Raw genomic sequence first — 16,765 nt, forward strand, 5'->3', positions numbered from 1 at the left:
CACAGCTCTTGTCCCTACACACAGCTTGTCCCTGGAGGGGCAGTGCCAGGGCAAGGCCAGCAGAGGGCAGTGCAAGCCCACAGAGGTGGCTCAGTGGGTCCAGACCCTATGGCTTCTTTACAAGGCCACTGAGTTTTCTGTCAGGCGGGCCCTTAGGCTAAGATTCTGCTGACTTATGAGGGGGAACCTCAACATCTTTTTTGTGTTTGTCCAAGCTGCCCAAAAGCCTTCGGGTCAGCATCTGCCTGAAGTTTTTTGCACATCCTTACATTATTTATAAAGTTAGAGTTGCTTGGGCCAGCCAGTGTCATGGAGGTTAAAGCAGCTGGATTCCACATGGCTGACTGTGTAATTCAAGTCCTGGATCTGGAGGGTTGAACATGGGGACGATTTCTCACTATCTCCTCAACCCTCTCTGGCAAGTACGTGCACCCTATAGCAAATTAAATAGACAGGTAGATTTAGAGCTGCCACAGGATGGGCCCAGGCTCCAAGTGGTCCTCATAATTAGGCACTGGGAGTAAGCTGGGAGCCCACCAACAGGGATCAACCAGTTTCCTTCAGATTTGGGATATAACTCTCTTGTATTTTTAATAATTATCTATTTATTTAATTCCATTTGTTATTATTATTAATTTTTAATTTGACCAGAGAGAGAAAGAGAAAGGGTGAGAAAGCAAGCCACCAGGTCCAGCACTCGAACTGCAGTCAGCCATGTGGGAGTCCAGCGCCCTTAACCACCATCCCACCTGCCAGCCCCTGCCCAGGCTCTTGTACTTGAACTCCAGATGTTTTCAGGGTGAGGAGAGTGAAGTTGCTAAGCTCCCTTCAATCAGAGCAGCTTTACTCTTCTTTCAGTTTAAATACCAAGATTCCATGTAAGATTTAATTTGCAAAAGGGGAGTCTCAACTTTTTGGAAAATAGCAAAGAACCCCACAGGCAAAAGCAGACAAGTTTGGGTTGACTCGATGGAATACCTCAGTAGGAACAGGCAGGCTGGGTCAACCCTCACCTCCCCCCCACTAGCCAGACAGCAGGACGCAGCGTCTGCTTCCAGGTGGGAAGTCAGTGAAGCATCTCAGTGCCCAGAGGCGGCCAGCACGTCCACCAAAGGGAGTGAGTACCCGGGTCAGGTCGCAAACAGAGCTTCTGACAGGGATTACACCCATGAATCTGAGCACACACTCCAAACCACCAAGCCCTGGAGGAAAGCCAGCTCCATGGAAGGAAAACCAACTCCATAGAAGGAAAGCATCTGTATTTATCAAAATACGCAGACTCAGAAAGTGTGAGTTTATCCCTGTGAAGTGCCTGAGACCGAGGACAAAGGAGAGCTCTTCCGGAAGAAAGTGAGGGTGACCGCTCAGAGCAGATGTCCCCTCCAGAGCTGAGTAAATCCATCCACTGAGGCAAGGGGTCTGAAGGAGAGTGCTTCTGTGGTGAGAGCCCCCCGGACAGATGGAAGGGCACGTGACTGAACCTCGGAAAGAGATCCAAGGTCCCGACTGTCATGACACACATCAAATGCATCTGACCGAGAGGAACAGGACACCCCAGAATGGAGCTGCTTCCGGCTGCTCCCACCCTGAGAGTCTGTGCGGAACCCCTCGCCCGCTGACAAGCCACCGAGTTGACTGCGTTTGCCGAATCATTTGAACTTATATCCTCCCTCTTTTATCTTCTTTTTATTATTTTTTTTTGAGGGGGGTGCTTTTAACCCAGCTGCCTCGCTTGTTTTTACAGACCCTACATAGGTTATAAAGGAAATTATCGAGAAGGCCTAACTAGAGTCTTTGAGATTGAACCTCACACAAAAATCACTGTCCTTAAGCTTCAGAGACAGGTGAGAAAATCGCTGCCTTCAATTCTTATTTAAAGGAACTCCCTGTGCCCCTGCCCCTGCCCCGCTCTATTGTCCCCTTCCCCCCAACTTTGAGAGCAAGGTAACACCTGAGGTCACCCGAGCTTAGGGAGCTTCAGGCGGCCTTCTCCAGCCTTGGATCCAGGACAGCTGAGGAGAAGCCAGGGGTGCTAACTACAGTTCAGATGGCAGGTGACATCTCACAAGGCTGTGTTCTCAGCCTGGGCCCGGGGACCAAAGAGCTGCTCAGCAACCACCTTGCCGTCGTACTTGGGCAGTGTGCCCCCAAAGTCAGAGGGCAGGATGTTCTCGTCAATCTCCTGGTAGAAGCCAGAGAGGTCATCTCCATGGACAAAGACCTGCAGGGAAGCAAGGCAGACAGAGCGTGAGCAGGAGTGCCCTCAGGAGGAGGAAGGAAGGGGGAGAGGGACAGGAGGACAAAGCCACAGCCAGCCACCTGGGCCCGTGACATGCTTCTCCTCAGTTCTCCGTGTCGTGCTGTCAGTGGGATCTGCTCAGCCCAGGACCACAGTGCGGCCTGAGGGCTTGGGTGGAGTCCTCACCACACCCCACCCTCTCCCTCCTTCCTGCTGCAGCCCCACATCTGCTCACTGGGCACACCCCTGGGCAGGCCTGCACTCACCCTCTGGAGCAGCTTGCTCTTCAAGAAGGGCTTGACCACATTATAGGTGGTAGTGAAGTACCACGGCTGGTGGATGAAGTGGATGGCTTTGAATCGGGCTGGGAAGGAGTCCTGCAGCAAGAGAGCCAGAACCCTGTTCCTCGGCCCAGTGGCCTCAGGCTCCTCCCTCTCCCCAGAGCATAGGACAGCCGAGGCCAGCACCACACACAGCCCACTGGAGCCTCTGTCCCAGCTTAACTAGGGAGCCCTGGCTTCATAGTGGCTCCAAACTGCAGGGAGGAGGCCACAGAAGTCACACAGCCCAGACCTTTTCCTGCGGTTCACAGAACACCCCTAAATTAGGTAAAGAAATGAAATGATTGGGCCAGTCGCTAGCATGGTGTTAAGGCACTGGGTCCCATCTGGCCTACTGAGCCGTTTGAGTCCCAGACCTGGTGGCTTGAGAAACACACCAGACACGTGTGCATGCATGCCCAAAATCCTGAGAGAAAAATGGAGAAGGAATTGCACCATGGCCATTCCCCCGGGTGGGTGATTTCTCATTTTCCCTCTCTCTGTCTGTATCTTTCCAGTGAGTGCACTCACCCTGCAGTAAATTTTTCTTTTAAAGAATTATTTATTTTGTTTTATTTTGTTATTATTATTTTGAAAATTTGACCAGAAAAGAGACAGAAAAAGGGAAAGTGAGAAAGCAAGCCACCACATCCAGGACTCAAACAGCAGTTGGCCATGTGGGAATTTAGTGCTTAACCACCATGCCACCTACTGGCCCCACCTGCAATGAATTTATTAAAAAAGAGAAATGAAGTGGCAGCCTTGCTTGAGTTTTGGTGACTGAATTTTTCTCTTTTATTTTTTTTTTTCATTTTTGTAATTGCCAGAGGGCACGTACGCTCGCCAGAGAATGAGAGAGAGACAGACAGTGGGAGAGGGAGAAAGCACCCCCTAATGGGGTGTGGTCACATCACAATCCCTTCTCCTCAGTTTCTTTATCTAGGTAGGATTTGGGGCCACAAATGCACATATGCCAGCATGTTTTTCAAGCTGCTGGGGTCAGGGTTTGAAACATAGTGAGCCATGTGGGATCTGGGTCGCTTAACCACTAAGCAATGGGGCTTGTCCATGACTGAATTTTTTTTCAAACTCATTTGACTGCTGAGTGGACTGCAACCTTTATAGACCACAGGAACACCACAGCCGTGACTCATTGTCCTCAGCACCTCCCACAACCTATACCTCCCACCCCTCCTTTTCCAGATACACAGAGAGCAGATCTAAGGTAGCTCTAAGAAAGGACTCCTGGGACCAGCAGATGGTGTAATGGCTATGTCACTGGACTCCCACGTAGTCAACCGTGGTTCAAGTCCCGGACCTAGCAGCTTAAAACTCACGCCAGGCACATGTGCATGCTTGCCCAAAATCCCCAGAGGAGAATGAAGGAGAAGGGATTGTGGCGTGATTATCCCCCCCTGGAGGGGGGTGATTTCTTGCCTTCTGTCTCTCTGTCCCTCTCTGTCTCTCTGGTGAGCACATGTGCCCCATGGCAAAACCTTTCTAAAATAAAAAAGAACTCCTAACAGGTCAGTATGTGAAGGGGTGAGCTTTTGGGTGGTTGATGGTATCCTTTCCTCAGGGCAAATTCACACAGAGAAGTAGCAAGATATATGTGGACAGAGAGCATGGGATCCCAGATCAGAAGACGTAGGTTCAACTTGGCCTCTGCTTCTTTTTGTGACCTTGAAAAGTCACTTAATCCTCTGAGCCTCAGTTTCCAGGATCGCAAAATGAAGCAGGGAAGCAGAGAAAGAATGCCCTTGAGGAGCCGATCAGATAATGAAGGTCAATACTTGGCCAACAGTTGATCACCATTCAAGTGTTTGTGGTTGGAATTATGGTTGTCACTGCTCTTTATAAAGTGCCAGCTGGTCGCCTTCTCAACTCCCAAGCCTGCGAGAGGTTCCCACGGAGCGGGTGCTAGGGCCTCACCTGGAGCATGTCCACCATCTTCCTGAGATCAGTCGGACGAAGCCCAGCGGCCTGCTGCATGGTAAAACCCTTGAAGTTCTCAATGATGCAGAAGCCGTTAATCTGCGTTTCCTCATTCTCCAGTAGCTTCTCCAGGATGAAGCAGTATGCCTGCAAGATCTTGGGCAGAAGGAAACAACTGTAAGATCCAATCCACAAAGACAAAAGGTCCATTGTCCTAAGGGGAGAACTCACTGGAGCATGGTCTGTACTGGAGGTGGTTTGCTACAGGCTCTGACCTGGCCCATTTCACCTCTGTAAATGTGTGGCAAGGGAGGTTAGATACCAGAGTGTTTATCCCAGTACTGTGAGAATAGTGGGAACACTGGAAATAACCTAATGTCTAACAATGAGGAACTGGTGAAATCATGGTAGTTTTGTCACGGGATACCCTGGAGCAGTTAAAAATGATATAGAAGATTAATAAGCCATGTTCATGGTGTATTACTGTAGAGTATGATCACATTTTAATACGAAAAATTATGCACGTGTGTGTGTAGAAAAAAATAGGTAAGATCATTGGTAGAAGGATGCAGACAAGCAAAACTGCATTTAAGTGTAAAGAACTCCAGCTGCCAAAGAGGTTGGAACCTGCTTTCCAGAAGCCCTTCCGGTCCATGGTCTACTGATCCCTGTTCTCTCTGTTGCTCTCAGTTTTCAGCATTTGGAGGGGCTGACTCCAACGGTGGTCCCTAGCTGTTAGCTTGACTTGGGAGGATACCCAGAGGTGGCCGTGTGGTACTGGCCAGCAGGTCCTGCCTGCAAAGCAGCTGGGTTTTCCAGCTGCTCTTTCACATCCTAGGAATTCAACCCCTGCCTTGTAAGGGGTTATTGACAGCCTTTCCCCCTCCCTCCCTTGTTCCCTTGTGATCAGGAATGAAGGTCCAGTAGAGGCCAAGGTTGGGGAAGGGAAGCCAACCCTTGGGGTTGGAGGGACCAGGTGAGCCCCCACTGACCTCATCAAAAGTGATTTCTTGACATTGCCAGTTCTCAATGTTGAAGAGCATGACCACTCGGCCGTACTTGTCCCGACTAGAGAGGACACCGGGGTAACCAGCCTCGATGGTGCAGCGGACGGCCTCCGGGGTCAGGCTGTCAAAGAGCTCAGGGTACTGCAGCCGGAAGTTCACGTAACCTAGAGGAGGAGAATGGGGGAAGCTCCCACAGGACCATTCTGTCCCTGCCCCACACCACCTCCTGGAGGAAGTGAAAAACCTGGGCCCTGGGGCTGGCAGGTGGCAGCGTGATTCAAGCACTGGATTCCCATATGGCCAACTGTGGTTTGAGTCCTGGGCCCAGTGACCTGAAAATCTTGCCAGGGACACATGGAATCATGCTCCAGGTCCTGAGAGGAGAATGGAAAGGAAGGGATTGCAGCATGGCCATCCCCCGGGGTATGATTTCTCACTTTCCCTCTCTCTGTCTGTCTCCAACGAGCACACATGTTCTATGGCAAAAACCTAAAAGAAAAAAGAAAAAAAAAAGACCCAGACACCTGCCTGGCTCTGCCACGTAGCTCCTGTGTGTAACAGCACAGGAATGTCAACCTAGATGAGCCCCATGTTTCCACTCCAAAAAATAGGATAATAGTCTTGTCCTTTCTCTCCACATTATGGCAGTTGAACGAGATTCATGGCGTGAACACGGTTATAAACTGTGCAAACATAAGATGCAGTATACCAATGGCTCTACATATGGAATGATTATTACTTATTTTGTCTTCTGTAGGAATAAAGTACGGTTTTTCATCTGTGCTCAGGGTTAGCTGAGTGGAGGTATGGGCACAGCTGGGGTGGGGAAGCCTCAGAGAAAATCCAAACCCCAAGGCAGGACACAGAGGCCCTTCCTGTTTCCAGCAGCAGCTCTGTGGCCTCCAGACTTGAGCTCCTGAAGGAGGTGCTTGGGGGACAATTGCTAAGGGACTGCCACGCCAACCTCCTCACTGGTCCAGAACACTCTGGGCACATCCACCGAAATTCCTTCCACCCAGACTGCTGTTCTCCCAGATACCTCATTTCCTTCTGGGTTTTCTTCAAAAGTTCCCTTTGCTCTGGGGCCCTCCTAAAACTTCAACCCCTTGGGACCAGCAGATGGCATAGCAGTTACATTGCTAGCTGTGGTCTGAGTCCTGGACCCAGTGGCTTGAAACTCATGCTGGGCACATGTGCGTGCATGCCCAAGATCCCGAGAGGAGAATGGAGAAGGGATTGCGGTGTGGCCATCCCCACCGGGGGTTGATTTCTCACTTTCCCTCTCACTGTCTCTGTCTCTCACTCCAGTGAGAGCACACCTCTAAAAGAAAAACTTCAACCCCTCCGCCCTTGATATCCACCGCCTGCGTTTTTCTCCTACCCCTCTGCCGTTTGGTTTTCTTCATCCAGTTTTTTACTTCGACTATTAGAACATACATCCCACAAGGGCAGGGGATTCTTGTCTGTGTTGTTCTCTGCTGCGTCCCTTGGCCTAAAACCTTGGTTGGCGCAGCTCGGCACTGAACTAACATTTGGGAAAGGAGGAAGAAGGCAAACCACCAGGCCACCGAGGGCCTGCTCAGACGCTCTTGCCCCCACAGCACCAAACACTTGACCTTTTTCTTAGGACACCTCTTCCTCCAGCAAGGGGTAGTTCTGGCCGTGTGCTCATTCCCAGAGCTGGCCCCATCTTCACTTGCCAGGCCCACGAGGTTTAGGCAACTGGGATGAGGGGGACACAGGCCCATCTCTCGGCCGCATCCCAGGGCCAAAGCCTTGGATGACAGGGAGGCTGGCAGGTAAATCCCTCCCTCGTTACCCAGATTAAGCATTCCCGTGCTACTCGCTGCGTATCAAGAGTGGGAGAGAGGAGAGTGGAAACAACCCTCCAGGAACCTGATCTTGACAGATTCATTCAATCATTCATTCATTCATTCATTCATCCACCTTCAGAGCTGAAAGGGTCTTGGAGGCTGTTTAGCTCAGCACTCTGGTTTTACAGATTAGCATACAAAGGCTCGCTGGGAGTGGCTTGTGCACCGAAGGGAAGGGAATCTCCTTAGTGCCTGTGTGAGGTTGAACACCACCCTTGTGACCGCCTCCTGTCTGTCCTGGGCTCTCCCTCCAGGTCCAGCCTCACCTCTGAGCAGCTCATAGGCGCGGCCCACATTGAACTTCCTGGCACGGATGAAGCGCAGGAGGAAGGCGCTGTCCCTCTGGCGTACCCTCTCGGCCACGGCCACGGCCAGCTCCTCCCCGGAGTCTGCCTGAGCCTGCACCAGCTCCCGCAGCTCTCGCACCGCCTCATCCCGGGTCTCCTCTCTCTCGTTCAGCTCATCCTTGGCCTGGGGCAAGGTGGGGTGTGGACACGAAGTTGCAGGTAAATGTGTGTGAGGAGCAGGACGCAGAGGCGATGGGGCCTGTAGCTGCGCTGGCACCACCTGGGGTGGCCGTTTGGAGGAGATCAGGTCCAACTGCTCCCCTTCGTTCATTTGTAGGATAAACCCAATGGGCTGGGACCAGCACTTAGCGTAATGGTTATGTCGCTGAATTCCCATGTAGTCGACTGCGGTTCAAGTCCTGGACCCGGTGACCTTGGCCCATGGGGGAGGCTTTCTTGCTTTCCCTCTGTCTCTCTCTGGGGAGCATATGTGTCCTTGGGTAAGTTGAAAATAAAACAAAACCCAAATATTTCTGGCAAGTGGTGACTCCTACCCCAGATTCTCATATTCCTCCCCTTCACTGGGCAGGAGAACTCAGGGAGCCTTGGGTAGCTCTCTGCTTGGACTTCAGGCGGTAGGAAGGGGTTAGAGGTTAAGGCTGAGGGAGCAAACATCTTCCTCTTGAGATGCTTAGAGAAGCAGAGATGGGAGCCAGGAGCACAGACTCAGTTCAGCTGCTTCTCCTCTCTCCAAGACAGGGCTGCTGACCTCCATAAAGCAGTCTGAACCTCTTTAAGCTAGTCCAACAACCATCATTCAGTGACAGCAGGCAAACCCAGAGGAGGAAAGCAATTTCCTGGAGGTCACACAGCAAGTTGGAAGTAGGTCTGATTCTACTGGGTCGTCAGAAAAGTCATGACATGTGTTTCTATGTTTTTCTATGCAAACAATGCATCATGGCTTCTCCATCGACCCAATAGAACAAACTCTTGCCTGATCAGTCAGAACAGCAGTTAGATCCTTGTTCTTCAGAGCTCCTTCCAAATCAGTGCTCCTCATAGCTGAGCCCAGGATAATCCCTAGCCCAGGGGTTCCTGTCAAGGCCCTGACATCCAGGATGGCCCTAGAAAAGGCCAGTCTGTCAGTCCAGGATGAGCTGGAGAGCTGGGGAGAGACCCTTTCTACAGGAGAGGGGGTGCTGTCACGTCCCTCCCTGTACTGCCTCCCAAAGCTGCCACTCCCTCCATCCCCAGTTACCTCACCTTCTGCAAGGTATGGCGTGGCAGCTGGCTGCATGGGCCAAAGACAGGCCCATGGTCCTTGGTTGTGAGCTGTTCCAGTTGGGCTCGGAGCTCCTGTTCTTCTTCAGTGACCATGCGGAATGTGCCCACCTGGGCAGAGAGGCGTCAGGAAGGAGCAGGGACAGTCTCCCTGCCCCAGCAGCCAGAGTGAGCCAGGCAGATGGCCCGCTCAGACCCAACGCTAGTGCTTTTGCCCAAGGCCATTGTTAAGCCTCCTTGCTTGGGGGAATCAGAGCCCATAAAGAGGTTGCAGGGTTGTGTGCCTATAACCATGGGCAGAGCAGATGATGGAAAAGTAGGGAGAGAGGGAGACGGGGAAGGAAGAAAGGAGAATGGAGGGGAGCCCCGGAGAACAGGGTACTCACCCCTTCTGACATATTGCCTCTGGAAGATACGAAATTCCTGGGAAAAGAAGGATCCTGCTTCCTCTGTACTAGTCTCTCTAGATGGCTCCTTTCCTAGGAGAAAAAGTCAGGGATGCAGTGACTTTAGAGAAACTCGACTCAGAGATGTGGCTCTCAAACACTCAAGGCCATCAGAATCACAGGGGGTGTCTGTTAGAAATGCAGGTGCCTGCTTCCTCCACCCACTGGGATTCTGACCCTGGGGGTCTAGGATGGGACCCAGGAACCTGGAACTTAAAGCACTCACTGCTGCGGTAGCTCTGAAGGAGATGGTTTGAGGCTATACATTGGGAAACACTGCTTGGAGAAGGGACACATGTACAAATACTACAAATCACAGCCATTTGGGTGAGTTGGCTCGGCCGGGAAGAACGTTGCATCGGGCTACACTCTCAGTTCTGTGGTCACTGCAGGTAGGGTGAGCCCTCCTCCCCCCTTCCACAGCCCTCCTTCTGCAGTCCAAAGTAGGGGAGGAACCTCACACACTCCCTAGCACAGGGCATGGCCCTTTCCCAAGTGCATTCATTCTCAGGAGGGGTGCTGCCCAGTCACATAACCATGATGTTGGGCATGCATTCTGGGCTCTGTGATGCACAAGGTATTTTCAAAGCCATTGTCTCAGAGCCAGGGCTGACGTTTTTCGTCCCATTGGACAGGGGAAGAAATAAGGCCAGGAGAATAAATGTCTCATCCGAGGTAACACAACCCAGCACAGCCCAGGAGTCAGGACTCAACCCAAGTGGCCACTTCCTATCAGCACCAAGAGGCAACCCGGGGCAGCGCCAGTGTCAGACCTGGGTTCAGATTCAGTCTCTCCCACTTGTGGCTGCGTGATGTGGCCCGAGTCTCGGTTGTCCTCTGTAAGACAGGATGAAAGGGTCATGAGATGTGATTGAAGAGCCGACTCAGTCACAGTGCTTGGCCACCAGCAAACCTCACCCATGGCCCACGTGACGATGTGCTTCCCCACTGGGTGTTCTGGGAGGCAGCTCTTCCACGTCCAGGTTTCCTCCTCTCCTGCCTACATGTCCCCAGTGCTTTCAAAGACCCTTCACCCTCTCACTCCTGCTTCTGACCAGGTCCCAGTGATCAGTTGGGTCACCTACTCAGTCAGTAAGTGGCAGAGCCAGGACTTGGACCTATGTCTGCCTGACATCATGTCTATCTTGACATTTAGAGTCAAGATTTCTCTATGCAAACTCTCTAGGAAAGCTATTATGGTAGAAACCTTGCTGATCAGAGAGACCCAGAGTTGAATCAGGCTTCGTCATTTACTGCCTGAGTGACCTCAGGCAAGCTATTTAATTTTTCTGGTCCTCAAGTTTCCTTATCTGCAAATTGAGCATAACGGTACCTACCGAAAAGAACTATCATGAAGACTGTCATTTCTATAATGCGCCTGACAGTGTCTTGCTCTAAAACATAGTTCTACCTTTCTTTCTTTCTCTTTCTTTCTTTCTTTCTTTCTTTCTTTCTTTCTTTCTTTCTTTCTTTCTTTCTTTCTTTCTTTCTTTTAGTTTACTATAGAGCGCATGTACTCAACTGAGAAAGACAGAGAGAGGAAAAGTAAGAAAGCATGCCCCCCGATCCCTGCCCCAGGGAGGATGACCACATCACAATCCCTTCTCGTCTCATGTGCCTGGTGTCTTTCTCAAGCCACCAGGTCCTGGACTCAAACTGTATACTCAGCCATGTGGGATCCAGTGCCTTAACCACCATGACACCTGCTGGCCCTCGCCTTCCCTTTTTCTTAGCATGCTACTGATCTTTCCCCTAATTTGCACATAGACTTGAAGATCCTGGGGGCATATCTGAGGATCTTCCATCTCCTGCCCTTTCTACTGGATAGACCTCACAAGGGCACAGGAGTTCCAGGGCTGTAATCTGCTCATAGGAACCAAATTGAAGCCATCAGTCAGGGTGGTAGGTGTCCAAATATGGGGCACAGGGACAAACAGACTGAGCTGCTGCTCAGTCATCACTTGAGTTTTAATAGAGAGGCTGACAGAGGAGCATAGGCCGGAGGGCTAGTAGTGACTGGCACCTCCAGTCAGCTTAGCAGACCATCACGACAAGACCCTAGATCTTAGAAATACGCCAAGCCAGTACGGAAATTTTTTTTCAAACATGCCCAAGCCGTTAACTTTTTTAAAAAATTGATTTCCAAGCTGTATATAATGAAAGAAAATGCCTACTCTTCAAACCATGCCAGTGCTGTTACCTGCTACCTAGGACCAGATAAATATAGAACGCCCATATCAGTGTGAATTTCAGATGAATGACAAGTACATTTTTAGTATAAGTATGTCCCATGCAGTATTTGGGACTTACTTACACTAAAAAAAAGTGTTTGTTATTCATGTGAATTCATATCTAACTGGCTAGCCTGTATTTTTATTTGCTGGATCTGTCAGCGGCTGGGTCTGGTTCAATCTGTCAACCTGGAGACTAGCCCGTGAGTTCAGTTTTACGGACAGCCTAGGGTGTAGTTCCTCCCCACCAACTCCTCTCCCCTGGCAGGCCCCTGGTGTTGACTTACCTGCCAGGTCAGCAGCTCCTCCTTTGGGCCACCTGGTACCTGAATTGTCCTGGAGCTCTGAAAGTTGCCTCTGCTGGAGGTGTGGTCCAGTCAGCAGGTTGGGATTAGTGTGTCACAAGGAACTTCTCACCGCCCCCGGTTTCCCGTTAAATCAGGCTCACAGGAGGCCCAAAGCGGGGCAAGGGAAGCACCCGGGGGAGAGGGGACAGGCATCAAAGCCTTCCTTTGTGTGCTGCTGCCCTGGAGCTCCTGTGCAGCCATGTGGAAGCCGGGCCATGGGGCTGGGATCTCGGCCAGCCCCATCCCCTCTCCCCTGCCCTCTTTCTCCTCAAGATCCTGGGGGGGGGTCTTAGATAGCACCCCTCAGGTTCAGCCCTGCACAGAGGTGAAGGGAGATTGTAAATATGATTGCAGACCTCACTCTTACCCTTTCTCACAACGAGCAGGGTCAGGCATCATGGTAGCTCTCACCTTGGCAGCGAATGGCCAGTCGGGTTAATGCAGCTGGTTAAAGCCAATGGGGAGAGGACAGGTCAGCCGACTGCCTTCCAGACAGGATGGTGCAGCGGTAGGGGCCTGCTCTGGAGCCAGCCCGTCCACTTTGAAGTCCCAGCTCCAGCATCTTTGAGCTGCCAGAAGTCACTTTACCATCCAGGGACTTGGTTCCTTCCTAGAAAGTGGGGATAACTAGAAGACAGGAGTCATGGGTTTAGGGAGAATGAAATGACAATAAAGCACCTGGCTGCCTGACGCTTAGTAAGTGCTTTGTAAATGTTGGCAGTTGCTCCAAATACGGGATCCATAGGTACCAAGGAGGTAAGAGTTCATATTATCCACCCCTCTGTAAGCAGGAAATCCCCCTGAAGCCCCTCCTTGCCTCTGCTTTGGCATTCTATTGGAAAAGTCATGATGGTTTTTTTTCTATGTGTTTCTATGCAAAGATGACCCAATACTATGGCAAGGTGGAAGGGACAAGTGGATTGGGTTAGCCACCCCCCATGACTCCGTGTTTACTTTTTATTTAAAAACATTTATTTTTCACAGGGTCCCCAGATGACTCCTCCGAAGATAGTTTGAAAGGTCCTGCCCTAGAGCCACCTGGTATCCATGGCTGGATCCTACACGGCCAACTGTGTGGTTCTAGCCTGGGTCCCGGATGCTTGAAAAACATACCAGATACACGTGTATGCCCAAAATCCCAAAAGGAGGGAGAAATGGAGGAGAAGGGATATCAGCATGACCATTCTCCATGGGAGTGTTTTCTCACTGTCCCCCTCCCTCCCTCTCTCTCTCTGTCCCACTCCTGTGCTGTCTGGCAAATTAAAAAAGGAGAGCGGGACCAGCAGATGCTGTAATGGTTATGTCGCTGAACTCCCATATAGCCAACCCCTGTCGGAATTCTGGATCTAGCGGCTTAAAACTCTCACCAGGTGCATGTGCATGTATGCCCAAGATCCTGAGAGAATGGACAAGGGATTACATGTGACCATCCTCCTTGGGGGGGGGTGATTCTTCACTTTCTGTCTCTCTCTCTCTCTCTCTCTCTCCAGCAAGCACATGCACCCTATAGCAAAAATCTCTCTCTAAACAAAAAGAGTTTCTGACCCCCCTCCTACTCCCACGTGTGCCTAACCAGGGCCTAGCTTGACCTTTCACTTCCCATCAGTGGGGAGGAGTGGCAGGGAAACAGATCGAGGACTGCCTCTGCTCACCATCCTCTTCCTCTCTGGGGCACAGCAGTGGTGGCTGGGCTGTGAATGGGAACATGGAGGACCGGGGGATGATCGTTCGCCCTAATTCCAGGCCTGTATCCACCTACTACGAGTACTGACCCTCTGAGGCCTCCGTTAATTCACCTGTGAGGGTATGATGGGCTGAACTATGTCAGCTCCCCTCCCCAAATTTATGCCTAGTCCCCAATAACGCAAACTGTGACTGTATCGGAGTTACAGTCTTTAAAGAGATGATTCAATTAAAACAGGGTCTTGAGGATGGGCCCCTAGTATAATCAGAGCCCTTGTAATTGGAAACCTGGACGCAGACAGGCACGGGGGGTAAGACCACTCAAAGACACGGGAAAGAGAAGCTGGTCACACCAAGGAGAGAGGCCTCAGAGGAAACCAACTCTGCAGAAACTTTGCCCTCAACTTTCAGCTTCCAGAACTGTGAGAAAATTACTTCCATTGTTCAAGCCACCCAACTGGTGGTCTTTTGTTCTCACAGCCCACACAAACCAGTACAGGTGGGATGACGGCTTTTTCCCAGGTGCTTTATGTGGCGTGAGGCTCATGAGAAACAATGGGAATGAGAGCCCAGGCTGCGCCACGGGAGGGAACCACGGGGGGCTCCACCAATGCAGGGTAATAGACTCCATCACAAAGAATGTCTCTGTGCACCGAGAATGCTCTCCTCGAGTTACTGGCACAGCCCCGATTGGGGTGGGCCGCAGAGTTTTTCGGGACGCTAGCAGGCAGGAGGCCTTTTGGGGAAGAGCTTTCTGCAGCACTGTCTTCTGCTCACAGCCCCCTCTCCTGCCTCTGCCCTGCTCTCCCTCATCCCCAGAGTCACGTTCCCATGCAGCTCCTCTAGCTAGAACAATCATGCCACTGTGTGAAAGGAGCTGCTGCCCTTGTTGGCCCAGGCACCTGTTCTGGCCATGTTGGCACGGGACCATCCGCTTTCCGGCTGCTCTCTTCGCCTGGCTGGAGGCAGGGAGGGGCTTGTGTTTGCCGTGTCCCCATTCTGCACTGCGGCAGGTGCTTTCCCAGCATTCTCTCATCCCATCCTTCCAGTTGTGAAATAAAGAATTGCCCCCCTTTAAAACTGCTCATGAGAGAGAGAGGGGAAGAGAGCGTGTGCATCCTATCATGAATAAAGAAAAACAATGTTTTAGAGGGGGTATTTTTTATTTCACAACTGGAAGGAGGTATCCTCCAGAGGGAGAAGGGCCCTCCATAGGGACTTGTCGTGCTGCATTCCTATCTTTCAATCTTCCAGCACATCAGATCTTGGACACTCATTGCATGCCTGCTTGTTTCAGGCTGACTGGGCCAGGGATTCGAACCATGATTGCCAAGTGGGATCTGGCCTCTATTGAGCAGCACACTCACCACTGTATCATGAATCCAGCCCTACCCCTTAAATTTTTTTTGGGGGGGGGGAACCAGCAGTTGGTGTAATGGCTATATTGCTGGACTCTCATGTAGTCGACTGCGGTTGGAGTCCTGGGCCTGGTGGCTTAAACTCACCCCAGGTGCGTGTGTGCGTGCGTGCCAAAGATCCCGAGAGGAGAATGGAGAAGGGATTGTGGCATGGCCATCCCTCCTGGGGGGTGATTTCTCACTTTCTGTCTCTCCAGTGAGCTCACAGACTCTAGCAAAAATCCTTTCCAGAAAATGAACACCCCCAAAAAAACCCTCTCCAGAGGTTTTTGCTATAGGGCACGTGCACTCGTGCACTCACCAGATAGACAGAAAGTGAGAAATCACCCACCAGGGGGCATGTACTGTTTTTTTTTTTTTTTTTAATTGCCAGAGGGCACATGTGCGCACCAGAGAAAGAGGAAAAACAAGTAGGAGAAAGCACCCCTCAGTGAAGTTGGCCAGGGATCCTCTTCTACCTCAGCTGCAGAGTTGTCACCACATATCACAGCTCAATATTTGGACAGAAATGTGGTGGAATGGAAAAAATGCCAAAGAAAGACCATGAGCAAGGAGCAGGTCCAGACAACCGAGAGGCATTGGTCTCTTCCGGTCACTGTTTCTTGCAGAACTGACCAACTAGAAGCATCCTGCCTTGAAGTGTAGGAGTCAAATCAGGCACCCACTGAATGCCCCCCCCTTTCATCCTAGCGTTGTTCCTTCACTTAACATCCCAGGGACACCTCAAATTTGGTAAGTCCAAGGTGAAAGGTCTCATCATCTTCAAACCTGCTTCTTTTGTTATGCTCTGTGTGTCAGTCAACCCACAGGATCAACCCACCCCAGTCACCCAAGCATCAGTATTCTTCAAACTCCTCCCACATCTCCCCAAATCCGGATATTAGGGTGTCCTAAATCTCTGCCTCCTAATCTCTTTCACATGTGGTTCAATCTGTTCTGTTCCTGCTGCCGTAGTTTGGACTACCTCCTAGCTCTGGGATGATTAGTAGCCTCCTAAGGAGTCCCACCTCCTGTCCCCACCCAACTCATTTTAGGGAGACAATCTCTGCATCTCTCACCTGCCACAGGTATCATTCTATGAGGTGACCACGACCATGTGTTTCCCTTTTAACCGTTCTCTACTACCTCCATTGAAAAGGATTTACAAATCCTTGCTTTCCCTCTCCCTCCCCAAATACCTGCACCTTCTGAGCCGGCCAGAAGCTCTCTTGCTCACTTGTTGCTCTCAGGCCTTTTGCACAAGTTGCTCCCTCAACATAAAATAGGTTCTGATCCCACCCCTCCATCATTCTTCGCTCTACTGTCGGTTGTTCATTTAACCCCCATTTACTGAGCGTTCACTTCTTTCGCCAGGTTATGCGCTAAACGCTGGGGCTATGCGAGAAGAGAACGAACCCCACCGTCACCACCAAAAAAACAAAAAAGCACCCCCTGGCCAAATGGGTCTAATAGGAGGGGTTACCGTCCCCTGGTACAATGTTAAATATGAAACAGGTGTTGGCCCTTAAGGGGCTTCCGGCACGGACACCTGCAGGGGCCATCACCTGATTCCCTTCCTGCCCGGACTAGGTACTTCCACAACACCACTAAATTAAACTTGACGGGACGGCACCCCGCGCCGGGCTCGGCCAGGCCACACCTGGTCCAGTCTGCTGTCGCCAACGCGAGTTGCGACAGACCGCGACTCCACGCAAGTG

At 51.2% G+C, this 16,765-nt stretch overlaps 2 protein-coding genes across 4 annotated transcripts in view; one reads left to right on the forward strand and one right to left on the reverse strand.

Moving 5' to 3' along the window:
• FANCI (FA complementation group I) overlaps positions 1 to 16,765 on the forward strand; it is an 86,243-nt gene that overhangs the window by 4,231 nt on the left and 65,247 nt on the right. The gene's annotated exons all lie outside the window — the stretch shown is intronic.
• RLBP1 (retinaldehyde binding protein 1) lies at positions 1,234 to 16,730 on the reverse strand. 3 transcript variants are annotated; one of them, XM_006152782.3, is made up of 11 exons: positions 16,247 to 16,730; positions 12,379 to 12,594; positions 11,908 to 11,980; positions 10,163 to 10,226; positions 9,330 to 9,422; positions 8,926 to 9,054; positions 7,642 to 7,846; positions 5,487 to 5,665; positions 4,492 to 4,650; positions 2,506 to 2,616; positions 1,234 to 2,221 (listed from the first exon to the last, which is right to left on the reverse strand). In XM_006152782.3, exons 5-11 carry the CDS (start codon positions 9,339 to 9,341, stop codon positions 2,063 to 2,065), a joined length of 954 nt encoding a protein of 317 aa, XP_006152844.1. In that variant the 5' UTR covers positions 9,342 to 9,422; positions 10,163 to 10,226; positions 11,908 to 11,980; positions 12,379 to 12,594; positions 16,247 to 16,730; the 3' UTR covers positions 1,234 to 2,062. The 3 variants fall into 3 exon arrangements, with proteins under 3 accessions (XP_006152844.1, XP_006152845.1, XP_027629349.1); XM_006152783.3 differs by lacking the exon at positions 11,908 to 11,980; XM_027773548.1 differs by lacking the exons at positions 12,379 to 12,594; positions 16,247 to 16,730 and having other exon boundaries at positions 11,908 to 12,037.

The sequence above is a fragment of the Tupaia chinensis genome, unplaced genomic scaffold, assembly GCF_000334495.1.
Source record: "Tupaia chinensis unplaced genomic scaffold, TupChi_1.0 Scaffold000359_1, whole genome shotgun sequence".
In the NCBI taxonomy this organism is placed as follows: Eukaryota; Metazoa; Chordata; class Mammalia; order Scandentia; family Tupaiidae; genus Tupaia; species Tupaia belangeri.

Bases quoted from the DNA above. Each gene is read 5' to 3' on its own strand.
- RLBP1 (XM_006152783.3), bottom strand. The intron at 5,666-7,641 runs GTGAGGCTGGAC...CTCCTCCTCTAG, and splicing joins CGCCTATGAGCTGCTCAGAG to GTTACGTGAACTTCCGGCTG. The intron at 2,222-2,505 runs GTGAGTGCAGGC...GCTTCCCTGCAG, and splicing joins AGAGCAAGCTGCTCCAGAGG to GTCTTTGTCCATGGAGATGA.